General features: G+C 33.1%; 1 protein-coding gene across 1 annotated transcript in view; it reads left to right on the forward strand.

Moving 5' to 3' along the window:
• Positions 1-4,279: 4,279 nt before the first annotated feature.
• Nos (Nitric oxide synthase) overlaps positions 4,280-12,496 on the forward strand; it is a 271,860-nt gene continuing 263,643 nt past the window's right edge. Inside the window, exon 1 of the mRNA XM_090400097.1 lies at positions 4,280-4,496. Coding sequence (XP_090256223.1) covers positions 4,465-4,496 — 32 coding nt within the window. The 5' untranslated portion in view covers positions 4,280-4,464. The remainder of the gene's footprint in view (positions 4,497-12,496) is intronic.

The raw sequence follows: 12,496 nt of genomic DNA on the forward strand, positions 1-12,496 counted from the left end.
GTTAGAGTTTCCTTTTAGTCAGTAACGACGATGCCTTTTGGCTGGAAAGAACTGAGTTCCAATTCCATCTAGAACCTTTATAAGGTTTTTTTTAAGTTGAAAGTGAGTTAGTCAGTTCCATACAGAGGTAGAGGAGCTTTTCTTCCCGGTTACTTGGGCTACAACTTGTATCAAATTACTATTCGTACAATGGGTGGGCTAAGGGTTAGATAATGGTAACCGTTCTCTATAGATCAAACATAAAACGTTTTCAAGACACTAGTAAGAAAATGCTAGACTCAAACTGAGTAAGGAAGTTTATCGCCAACTTAAATACATTCACAGACATTGATGCTAACGCTGACATTCGAACCCGTAGCCTAGATTTCTGGAGAGTGGCGACTCAAACCACTCGACCAACCAGTTCATTTCGACAATTTTTTTTTAATCCTTAATCATTTGCATCTCTTATAATTTTTAATCCGATCTTCATAATCGAGATCATTTGAACAGTGTAATCGAATTACACCCATCGCACTAGTTTATGCTTCTCATGCCATTTGGGTTATGTTGCCTAATCAATCCCTTCCATATCATTTCGATGCACACAGTGGAACTATAATTGCAATTTTCAACAAAGGGGTTACGGTAATACATTAAAAAGCAACTACAATAATAAATATTTTCTTCAAATATAAATTTTAAGAAACAGAATTCTGTACATTTTTCTTCCTATAATAAACAGACATTAATCTCCCAAAATAACTACGGTGCTTTATTCTATCACCTCTTTAGTGGTTGGAAGTAAATGCGGGCGACTGTCAAGAATGTCTGTTTAAAGTGACGGGCCCATATTCCTTCTGCGTTCGCATTCCCACAAACCGCCAGGGTTGTCCTCGGTCTAAGCAAAAGCTCTGACATTTTGAACAGCGTACGAATGGGTTTAAAACTCATTAGTTTTAATCAGATAAGCATTGATTAACAGGACCATAAATTCCTGTCTGTAGTAGTCGTATCTGGTGGGAGGATGATGATAAATGAGTGCTCTCTTTCATTTAAAAAGAGCCTTTTTAAATGTTCGCCAGCACGTTTTTCGTGCTGGCGAACATTTGTGCTTTGTTTTAAAAATCTGATTTGTCGTGGTGTAACCCATCCCATTTTTAGCTACCTTAATACATGCTTCTAATTGAACAAATTAATTACTATTAATTGATTCATGCAAAAATGGTACCCACATTTTTCTGTCGTTATTTGAATCTTAGTTGATAGAAAAGACGTTTGCAAAAATAGAAGATATTTCTATCCTCGTTTGCAAAATGCAGTAATAATTTATGCAGTTAAAACTTGCATCAAGAGTGCATTCTTTTAACATGGTGCATATGATTTTAATGCATAAATTGCAAATATCTAAAAGTTTTATTTATTTTTATAACGGATATATTCCATGGATGCTCATTTATAAGTATTAATATCCCCTCCTGTTACAGGGCGCTACCACCTGATCTGTTATAAAAATTAGATTAATATGCTAACTTCTGTCATTTTGAGAGAGGGCGCTACCAGCTTATCTGTTATAAAATTTATATTAATATGCTAACTTCTGTGATGTTGAGAGAGGGCGCTACCAGCTCATCTGTTATAAAATTTATATTAATATTAATATGTTAACTTCTGTCATGCCAAGAGAGGGCGCTACCAATTGATGTGAAGTATTCTACTTATAATTTTAAAAAAATTACATCTTTTTTTGCAGACCAAAAAAATGTCAATTTCATAATGTCAGACTGAATTGCAATATCTGTTTTAGCAAGCGAATGATAATGTTTTACATTGCATTAATGTGTTTGCTTTTTTCGGGCTCCTATTTTTCTTTTTCGTCGAAATAATATTATGATTTATTTGAATACAAAACTTGATCTTAAAGTTTATTTAAATTCGCTTTTCATAGCTGAGTTTACCTTACTACAACTGTCTAACCATGCTGCCCTAAATTTTAAAATGCCAAAATTGTGTTCGAGATTTACTTTGATTTGAGAATTAGACATTAAGTGTAATTATTTCTATTAAGATTATCTTATCAATCATACGATGAGTCTCATCTTGAGAATATCATTTAAAATAATTGTTTGCTTTATGACCACAAATTTACCTCGTCATGTTTCGCTAACAATCGTAATTGCTTAGTTTTCGTAATTTGAGTCTTCTCTTACGTCTTTCAGATGTTCTCTCAACTTCCTAAGTTGATTATTGGCATGACCTGCATTCAACTAAATACGTTAATCTACTGACTTATGTCGTGTACAATCGATGGGGTGCAATACGTCAATAAAATCTTGGGTTTCAGATTAATTTTCACAAAATGCACCACCACTCTTTCCAAGTTCATTTATTAAAAGAAACTATATAACTATTTATAAGTAACTTGGCGACAAAAAAATAAATAATGAAAAGCTGTTTTTTATTATTATTTTTATTTTTTTGAAACAGATTACAGTTACCGCTATTTATGAATTTTGGAGAACTGATGCACTAGCAAAAGTTGTTCTTTATTGGAGCTTTGTTTTAACACTTAACTTTTTTTGAAAATTCATTTTGTCTGCGTGATCATGCGCCCCACTTTCAGTATTATCCTATTATTACCTTATTAGGAGATATGAACAATCACCTTATAATTAAATAGAAAATGATTTTGTAAACCATTTTAAATGTATTTAAGATAGTTTTCTTCCTATATAAGAAATCAAAAATTAAAATAAATATTCTTTATTTATTTTTATTATTTTGTTAAACGGTACTAAATTACCCGTGACAAGATGTTTTACTGTAGGGTTACAAACCATGTTCTGTGCACTTGATTGGCGGGTGGTCTCGTGTCTGGTATTCTAGTCATATTCCTGTTCAACCGTTGTTAGCTGCATATTACTGAAGCGAACGAATCCAAAATATCATAAAAGTGCTATTCATATCAATTCATTCTTGAGGTGATCAATGGTAACGAAAAAATGGGAAAAAATATTGAACGCTTTTCAAAAACATGACTCGACAAATGATTTATTAAGTAAACCCCAGAAAATTGTAAGATCTGGAGCATTCTTAGCGATCGTGATTTCAAAAGATCCCCCCCCCCCTAAAAATAACTTAATTACAGTCGTTCTGGAACCTTATCAATTTCTTCAGATTTTTGGAAAAACAGTATCAACCTTTTTTTTTTTTAAACGGGAATACACGTATAAAATATGATCATAGCGCTTTTGTACATTATATAATACAGACAACAGACACGGTATAACGTGTTATGTTTGAAATTATATTCGTCAAATTATTATAATCAAAATTACACAAAGATTAGAATGTCAAATAGTATCACGCTATGCAGCAGTTTGACTAACGATCTAATGATCTAACCAGACCTGTGGACAACAGTCCGAAGACTTTTCAAGTGAAGGTGAGTTAGCTGATCATAATGGAGTTATCAGGAATTTTCCTCCTCAGGTTTTGCCTCTGGCAAAACATCCAAACCCGCGAGAATAATATATGCTATTAACAGACATGATATAAAGACTTTATATAGCCTTATTTGCTTCGGAAGTAATTCGAACCAACCTCAATCGTACAGTAGTTTATAATGTACGAAGTTTCACCCATGATTAGTAACGAAAAAAAATTCCTTTATTTCAATTTGTCTGAACGTAGTAGTGATCACAGCAAGAAAAACTTGGATTTTTCGTCCCACGAAATAGGCAAACTAGTCTCGTGAACACATATCTACAAACGTATCTGTTTTTCCAAACTGAAATAAAATAAAATTAAAATTAAATAATTTTATGACTTTTAAATATAGTTTCATACTTTTTTTTTTTGCATTTACATCTTCTACGATTTTTATTTACAATAATATATGTATTTTATATACACATACATAATATATTATACACAATAATATCTCCCTTTTATATACTATTGATTTTATACTGATTGCATCCATTCAAAAGAATATACATTGAAATTGGCTAGCCAATATTCAGCTACACTAAACACTACAATAACACAAATGTCACGCTGTAATAACTCAAAAATATTCTTCACTCATTGGTTCTCCTCTATCTGCCTTTGTTCAATGATCCAAAGTGCTTTGAAAGGCCGTCTTTTGTTATTTTATGCTTCACTCTGTTTCTCTTATAATCAACCTATTCGGTTTATAAATAAACAGTTATCGCAATACTTAATTACGATCAGTTTTGCTGCGAGTTACTGTGTTTAATTCTAACATAACACTGGTTCGAGAGTTCGAAAGATAACTTTTGTGAAACTTACAAGGGCACGTGTTTATGTATTCAGATAAGTCGGGTCAATATTAATGAGTTATAGTACAACTAAAATATTATTTGAGATCGACGAAATTGAGAATTTTGTTGTTATGCTGATATATCTTAAGAAAGAGATGTACGAAAAATATTTAGAGAAAACGAAAGATAATATCGATCGATGTTCGAGGAGATATTCAAATCAAAATTTACGTAAGTACTTGTTTATTTTAATATTCCATTGATTTAATTAAGTGAAATGTTATTCTTTGGTAACAAGAATTTTCTCACTTAAGATGCAAACGATAATCAGTTGCAGAAAGCCTAGAATAAGACGCTTAAAGTTACTTGATACGCGTAACATTACAGCCGTCAAGTTAATAAATTTCTTCCTAATCTTCTTCCTTGCCAAATTACCAAGAATGAATATAAAAAAAAATCTCAACTTTGTTCTGAAAAATGACGCTATTTGTATCTTGTTTACGAATGTTCATTGTCACTCTTCCATCAACCAAATTCATTTTCCCTTGACGCCTTTCGTCCCATGTACAGCAAGAGCAAATGTCAGATACAGAAGATAATGAGAGGTCAGTTGTAGTTTGAACCTTTTCCAAACAGCAGAACCGATCACGTTGAAGTGACGTATGACTTTCGCGACTGCTAACTCCCGAAGTGCGTTTTCTTCTGTCATTTACTCTCCTTTTGTGGCGCGTGCGATGAAGCGAATCCTGTCAGCTGATTCATTAGCATATTAATACGTTGCGACGAACACTCAGATGTGCTAATCCTGTTCGCTCTCATTTCCAGGATACTTTTTTTTATGTGGTCTGAAATGCGAGACACGTCCAGAACTTTGGAGCCAAACCAGCTGCAGAGCCGCAGTATAATTTATTATCGAGATTGTTGCCTGTGGAAAGTAAAAAGCAACCTCGTATATCTCTGTATCGTCTCCATTTTTCTCTTGTTTTCCTACTATCTGTTTCTCAATTTCTGTTTTTATATATATATATTTCAGCTACTTTTTTTAAACCTCGGGTTGCTTTAATCTGACAGCTAACTTTGCGATTGCATAATCATCTGTAATTAATATCTTAACCCAGAATATTCATCTTCATAGCCTCCTTTCCTGTTATAAAATTTAATAACTAATATTAACTAACTCGATTATACAAGCTTATCTCGTATGTGTAAACGTGTTGTTGCTATTCATGCATGGCGGAGATGAGTATGTCAAGAATTTTTATTTCTAACTACTGCAGTTACTCGAACTTTGAAATAAAAGGAGCTTGGATGTGCGCATCTTCTCCGATAACTTGTAGGAAAATAACACTACACTAGCGACTCAGATTTCCCCATACTGACAGTCCCGAAAGTGAATTAAAGGCAAACTAATCCTGTAAAATTAAGGGACCAAGGGTGACATTATATTCTCCCCCATCTAAACAACTCTAAGCTAGAGATTAACGATGTTCACAAAGGCGTTGTAGTAATAATAGAAACAGGCAGAGGGCAGCACTTGCTGTCACCTCGCATATCTCACAGTGTTGCTTTGGTGACACGCTGCGATAGACCGTGACAAGAAAGCCTGTGTAGTGTTCCGTGTCTTCTCCACTAACACACTTCTTATTTTCCAGTTCCTGAAGGATGCGATTGGAGCGCCTCTACTGGTCAAATGGAGCAGCCAACTGTTGAACGCTGCTAACAAGTCTTATGTAAATTTAGATTTTTTTTTTCCTTTTTTTTTTTATGTTCCGTGTCTGTGAAAGCGAGAACCATAAAAAGCGAATGCAAGAACTGTCTCTTTCTTAGAAAAACTATCACCGAATAAGAAATGAATGAGATGGAAGTTGTAATCCTTAAATAGCACTAAAGAACAATAGGCTGCTTTCTCTCAGCAAATTACTTTTCTTGGAAAAGTAATTTGGATTTCGCGCACTGTTGGAGTTTACAATTTATGCAAAATACTTCGCACTTTAGAACACACGGACGCATTTGCCTTCATTACGGCTACTCTACATGCAAAGTAACACACCCGTTTTCGACTTTGTTTGTGAAACTACCTTTTTTCCCAGATGACAGTCATACCTTGCGAATTTTTAGGCATCACTGATGGGATTGTCACATGACCAAAGCATTCTTGCGTGTAGCAGAGAGAGTTCTAGACGAATACTAAGCCCCACAAATTTTTCATAACCAACCAATAGGTTCATACTTTGATTAACATTTGATAAGCATACGAATAAAATTATTTTCTATAATTTTAATACCGTAGATAGTGTCGTTCCAGTTTATGAAACCATCATTGAAATTTTCGTCAAATTATTTATCTTATTGTAGCGATTGTCATCACGAAGTATGTTTAGGAACGTGTTAATGGTAATAATGACAACAGCTGTAGTGATTAGACTTATGATACCCTATAAACGAAATGTTATAACCACCTTTTTGTAAGTAATATAGCACCTAATATCATGCGTAAAACATAGTGCTAATGTACCTGATTCATTTAATAACAACCAGAAGTGACTGCAAATAATATTATATATCCTAAAAATCAGAGCCACTAAAACGAAATATATGTCTAATCATAGACTACAAATATAAGAGCTACCAAAACGAAATAGTCCTTATAAGGACTGGCTTAAAGGGGCGAAGCAAGAATGCTTTTCATCTTCCCCGTTATCTGTAGAGGACAGTGTAGGGATAAGGTGTTATTGAGCTATTAAAGCTCTGATCATGGCAGGAGGGGTAATAGCAATAGCTGAGCCTCAGTTAGAACTTCACTGACGATATTTAAGCAAAGCCAACTCTAAAAATTAGGACGATCCCTAGACCACTCCATAGTGGCCGAAAGACCCTCAACTCAGCGTTAGCTCCACTCAGTGACGGGCTCCACCACCGAGCAGAACCGCTCATATTCCAAGGGAAACCATCCACCGACAAAGCCACTCACCGGGCTGTGCCGGAGAACACCCTCCCCCGAAACTCAAATTGCTCCCTTAAGGCAAAAACCTTAAGAGAGCGAAACTCAAACTCTCGAAATTCAGATTCCAATTAGTCGCTTCTTACGACATGCTTGGATTTGCATTGGAGCTATTATTATCCCGGTCACCACACTGGTTAGTTAGAACTTCATTGGCTACAGCATTGCCATCCATTACCCTCCTAAAACGAAACAGTTCTTAAAATAACTGGGCGATGGACTGAGTCCTTGACTCTTTATCCCGTCATCTGAATGAAGAAAATCTGTGGATGGGGTGTAATTGAGCTAAAAGCTCTACTCATGGCTGGAGGGTAACGGCAATAGCCAAGCCTCAGTAAAAACTTCATTGGCTACAGCATTGCCATTCGTTACCCTGGAAGTCCTAAAAAGGACTGATCACACGAAATAGCTGAAATGACAATTTTTACTGTGTTGTAATGATATGAAGTATTTAAAGGTGTGTAATTATTTCTAGAAATAAAAATATAATTTCTTAATAAAATAGTAATTTATTTTAAAATATGGTTTCTTATTTGTTTTTTCATATAAGAAAATAGAGATTTGGTTTGATTTGACTGGTTTTATTCACGTATTCCTTTTGTGATCCAGTCTTGAGATACCAAGCATGCTGCTTTCCATACTAAATTGTGCTGTTTTTAATTTTTGAATTTCCTTTGACTTTAGTGTTTCACAGCCATATGTCAATATAGGAAGAATACAAAGGTTGTCCATATAGGAAGAATACAAAGGTCGGTTGAAAACTTTTCTCTTCAGGCATAATGGTAGTCGACTTTTGAATATTGACCTGTAATTTTGCAAATGTTTTCCATCCAAGCATCGTGCGTCTTTTAATTTCATCCATGATATTTTGTTCCATTGATATCTGTTGTCCTAAGTATATGTACATATATATGTGACTTGAACCTCATAATACATATAATAATATTGTGAGATTGAAGTCTTTCATCTTTGTCCTATAGCAGTGGTGTTCAACCTTTTTTTACTACGCGAGCTACTTTTCTATAAAAAGTTATTCGGTGATCTACTCTCTTATATAGATCACGTTCCCCCAACCTGATATCTGATTACGCACAAATAAAGAACTAAAAAAAATACACAACTAAAAACTTTATTTGTGTATTTAAAAAATTATTTATCACTTTTAATTATTTTAAAACAACAAATATTTTAATACAACAACAAAAAAAAATATATTGGAATAAAATATTTCTCTATTTTGGAAAACCAAAGTTAGAAAAAACAACGATTGATTACAAACTCACAAGTTACAGGAAATGCTGGTTGATTAAAAAAAAAAAGTTAATGTGAAATTTGGCATTGTTTGGACCTCGCAATAGTTTCATAGTCAAGTTGATATGAAGAAGTGGCCAATCGCAGACCATCATCCAAAGGATCATTTGTCATTTGGTTTCTTAATTGATTTTTTTATGACGGTCATATTTGAAAAAGCGGATTCTGACAAGTATGTCGATCCGAAACACGACAGAATTTTTTGCGCAATATCAGTTAACATTGGGAATTATTCATGTGCATGCTTCCAAATGACTTCATTGTTTATTGATTTTAAATGTAAACTATTCTGAATGTTTATTATCTCAAGTTCTACTTCAGCTTGGTTCATATCAAACAGCCCACTAATTTTATTTGAAATTTCTGTGATGTTCAAGTTTTCTTGAAATGGATTATTGATAAAAAGATACAGTCATTTCAGTTTTATTAAAATCTTTAAATCTTGAATTTATTTCTTCCTCAACTAATTCTATTTCACGAATAAATTCTTTTAAATCATAGTGAAGCTTTTCTTGATTTTGTTGAAAAAATTTTAATAAATATGGGAGATGTCTAAATTCTCGGTCATTTATATTTTTCTTAAATAAAAGTAAGTATTGTTGGAAAGTTTTTATTGAACTTAACATGTCAATTAAATTTTTATCTCTACCTTGTAACTCTAAATTTAAATTGCTTAATTTCGTACAGAAATCTACTAGTGTAACAACCACTTTTATCACTGAATTGTGGATAAATATCTCCTTTTTCATCAAGAAAAAATTTTATATCGTTAATTAATACAAGAAATCTTTCTAAAAATTGACTTCTGCTGAGCCAGCGAACATTAGTGTACAACAGAACTTCCCTATCATCATCTGCCTGTAATTTAAATAACCGCTGTTGCAGGGCTTTTCCTCGAACAGAATTTACAATTTTAAATGTAATATCCAAAACATCTTTTGTGTTTAATCTTTTACTACACAGTACTTGTTGGTGAATAATACAGTGGTACGTTAAAAAATCTGGATATTTGTCATCGTTTATACATAAAGAAATGAAGCCTGATTTATTACCTATCATTGCGGAGCACCATCACTAGTAATAGACACAAGTTTAAAAAGCGGAAGTTTGTGTTGTTTCACAAATTTATCAAATGCCGAAAAAATGTCTTCTCCCCTAGTCCTTCCCAATAATGGTATAATTTTCAAAAGTTCTTTACTTGAATAATGTTGAAATTCCATGCGAATAAATACCATTAACTGAGCAATATCAGTGAAGTCGTTCGATTGATCAAATTGTAATGGAAACGCAACACCCTGGTGAATGTCTGAACATTAACTGAGTATTCAGATCGGCACTTAAAATTTCAACTCTTCTCATAACCGTTGTTCTGGAAAGTTGTAAATCTTTAATATTCGAAATGATTTCATTTTTATTTTTAAAATTAGAAAATAAAGATTCTGCTGCTGCAAGAAACGATTCTTTTATTAACTCTCCATCAGTAAAAGGCTTTTTTGCTTTTGCTAATAAATGACACACTTTCAAAGATGCAATAGTGACTGATATTGGTTGATTTATTACTTTCGAAATCATATTTTGTTGTCCAGAAAGTCCTGCCTTTAAATTTATAATTTTTTATTCACGTATTTCGGAATTTTTGGGAAAATCTTCATCATATTTTGCATGTAGCGATTGAAAATATCTCTCAATATTATCTCTTTTTTTTTTTTTTTTGGAATTGCTGCAGATGAATTACAAATCAAACAACAACACTTTCCATTTACCATTGTAAAGAAAAAATCCGTTTCCCATGCCTTGTGAAAATGATACGTCTTCGATTTCTTTGATACACTCCTGATTATCCTCAAATTAAACGAAACGCATACGATGTGCTTTTGTTACACGTCTACTTTTGCTATCCAGTTGTTACTGCTACATTGTAAACTTTTATTATTATTTAACTTTGTATACTTGTGATTTCAATTAATTACTTGTGATGTCTTTTACGCTGTACTTTATTCTCCGTTATTCTAATTTGCTGTGCGCGCTTTCTCTCTCTCAGAATCTCTCTTGTTTATCTTATTACGTGATATGTTTATCTACCTTTCGCATTACGAGTCTTAGTGCTAAGATATTAGAAATTTTATTTAAAATGAGACTGTGCCACTAATCAAAGATATTAGTGGCACAGTCTCATTTTAAATAAAATTTGTGAAAGTTTTAATGTAGAAATTTGTGTTAGATTTCTCTCTCTCTCTCTCTCTAACACAAATTTCTACATTAAAACTTTCACAAACAGTCTATTCTTTTTCTTAATTTCACGCTTTGGCCAACTCACTTAGATTCCCGCTCAACAAGTCCGATTTATTTTAGAAACTGCAGTTGTAAGTAAACAAACAGGCAGCACTCTTTTAACAAGAAAGTCAAATGACAATTATTTACATAACTATGAAAGATACGCAATTTTAACGGTACGGAGATTGCTTTCTCTATCCATCTATAAACACTGTTTAGAAAAAATAGAATCTTCTTTCTTCAACATTAAATACTTTCTTTAACACATAAGCTTATTACCTACTCTCACTTGACAAATCTTTACTTATTAATCTCTAAGCTTACTCGTAAAGAGGTTACCTAAATATGCGTTAAGTTATCTTTACACATTTGATATCAACCTCTAACATGCCAATTGATTCTCTTATGGACATTTCTTAACACTATTAAATTATCTTAAAAGTCTTTCTTGTATCAACTATAAGAGGAATTATATAAACGTTTTGAACTTGCTTCAGTCCCTTTTTATTAGGCCTCCTCTGAGACAGACCTCGCATGAAATTTGGAAACCCCCAAAGAATCGGTATGAGTCTTTTATCTTAAGTTTCAAGTTCGACACGCCTTTGGTTCTCCTCCGCTTTCTTTTGATTGTAAGTTGCCAGCCACCGTAAAGTTGTTTGAACTCTTTCTGACTGACTTCGAAGATGTTTACTTGGAGCCTGCAAGCCTATCTTTCTAATGCCACCATATACAGCTTCTGCGACAAAAACATTGCCTTTGTTTTTAACACTAACATATTCTTATTAACGCAGTATACAGTTAGCTTCAAGAGTTATTTACAAAAACATCTAATACAAACTCTACCGAGACAAACAAAGTTTATGTTTTTTACAATATTCACATGGGACTTAACCTAAGTAAAAAATCGATGTAATGTGCTTTGGAATATTTAATATTTAAGCTATAATCGAGTTTTTACACTTTGCTTATAATCGTATTCACTGGGATCGCTGTTTGACTTTCACTGATTCAAATTAATTCATTTACCCAGACTTATAAGAAAATTATTGATTTGACAATTTTAACGAAAAATAAATAAACAATAGCAATACACTTAAAGCGAATTAAAAATAATACAAAATAATGATAAATGAAATATTATGTTTTCATTTTTAATTAAATTTGTAAGTAAGGAGGAATACACAAGAGATGGACCAAAAATCGCTCCGCGATCGACGGGTTGAACTCCACTGTCCTATAGAGTAAAAGAGACGTGCCATGGTTTAGCAGAAAGTCAGATGAAGAAAAAAAAAAGACAGCAAAAAAAAAAAAGTTTCCAACTGACCAGTTTTGGCAGTTGATCGGCTGAATGCTTCTAAAAGAGTCAATCCACTTCTCACTCTTAAGGAAGCCTCAAAAAGGAAACAAAAATAACCTAAACAACTTAAATTAGAAACAACAGAATAAAAATAAAAGACGGACCTTAAAACGTGTGCAGTAAAACCAGTAAATGAAAATATGCACTTTTAAAGTAATTGTCAACATTGTTTAGTCCCATGAGGTAGTCTCTCAATCTTTTTCTGAATGCATAAGCTGAGGTTATAGATTTGATTTCATTTGGGAGTTTATTATAGATGCTTGTCGCTAAGTATTCGAAGGATTTATG

Source organism: Typopeltis vanoorti, chromosome 11, assembly GCF_054136105.1.
Source record: "Typopeltis vanoorti isolate ZY-2024b chromosome 11, IOZ_Tvanoo_1.0, whole genome shotgun sequence".
Lineage (NCBI taxonomy): Eukaryota > Metazoa > Arthropoda > Arachnida > Uropygi > Thelyphonidae > Typopeltis > Typopeltis vanoorti.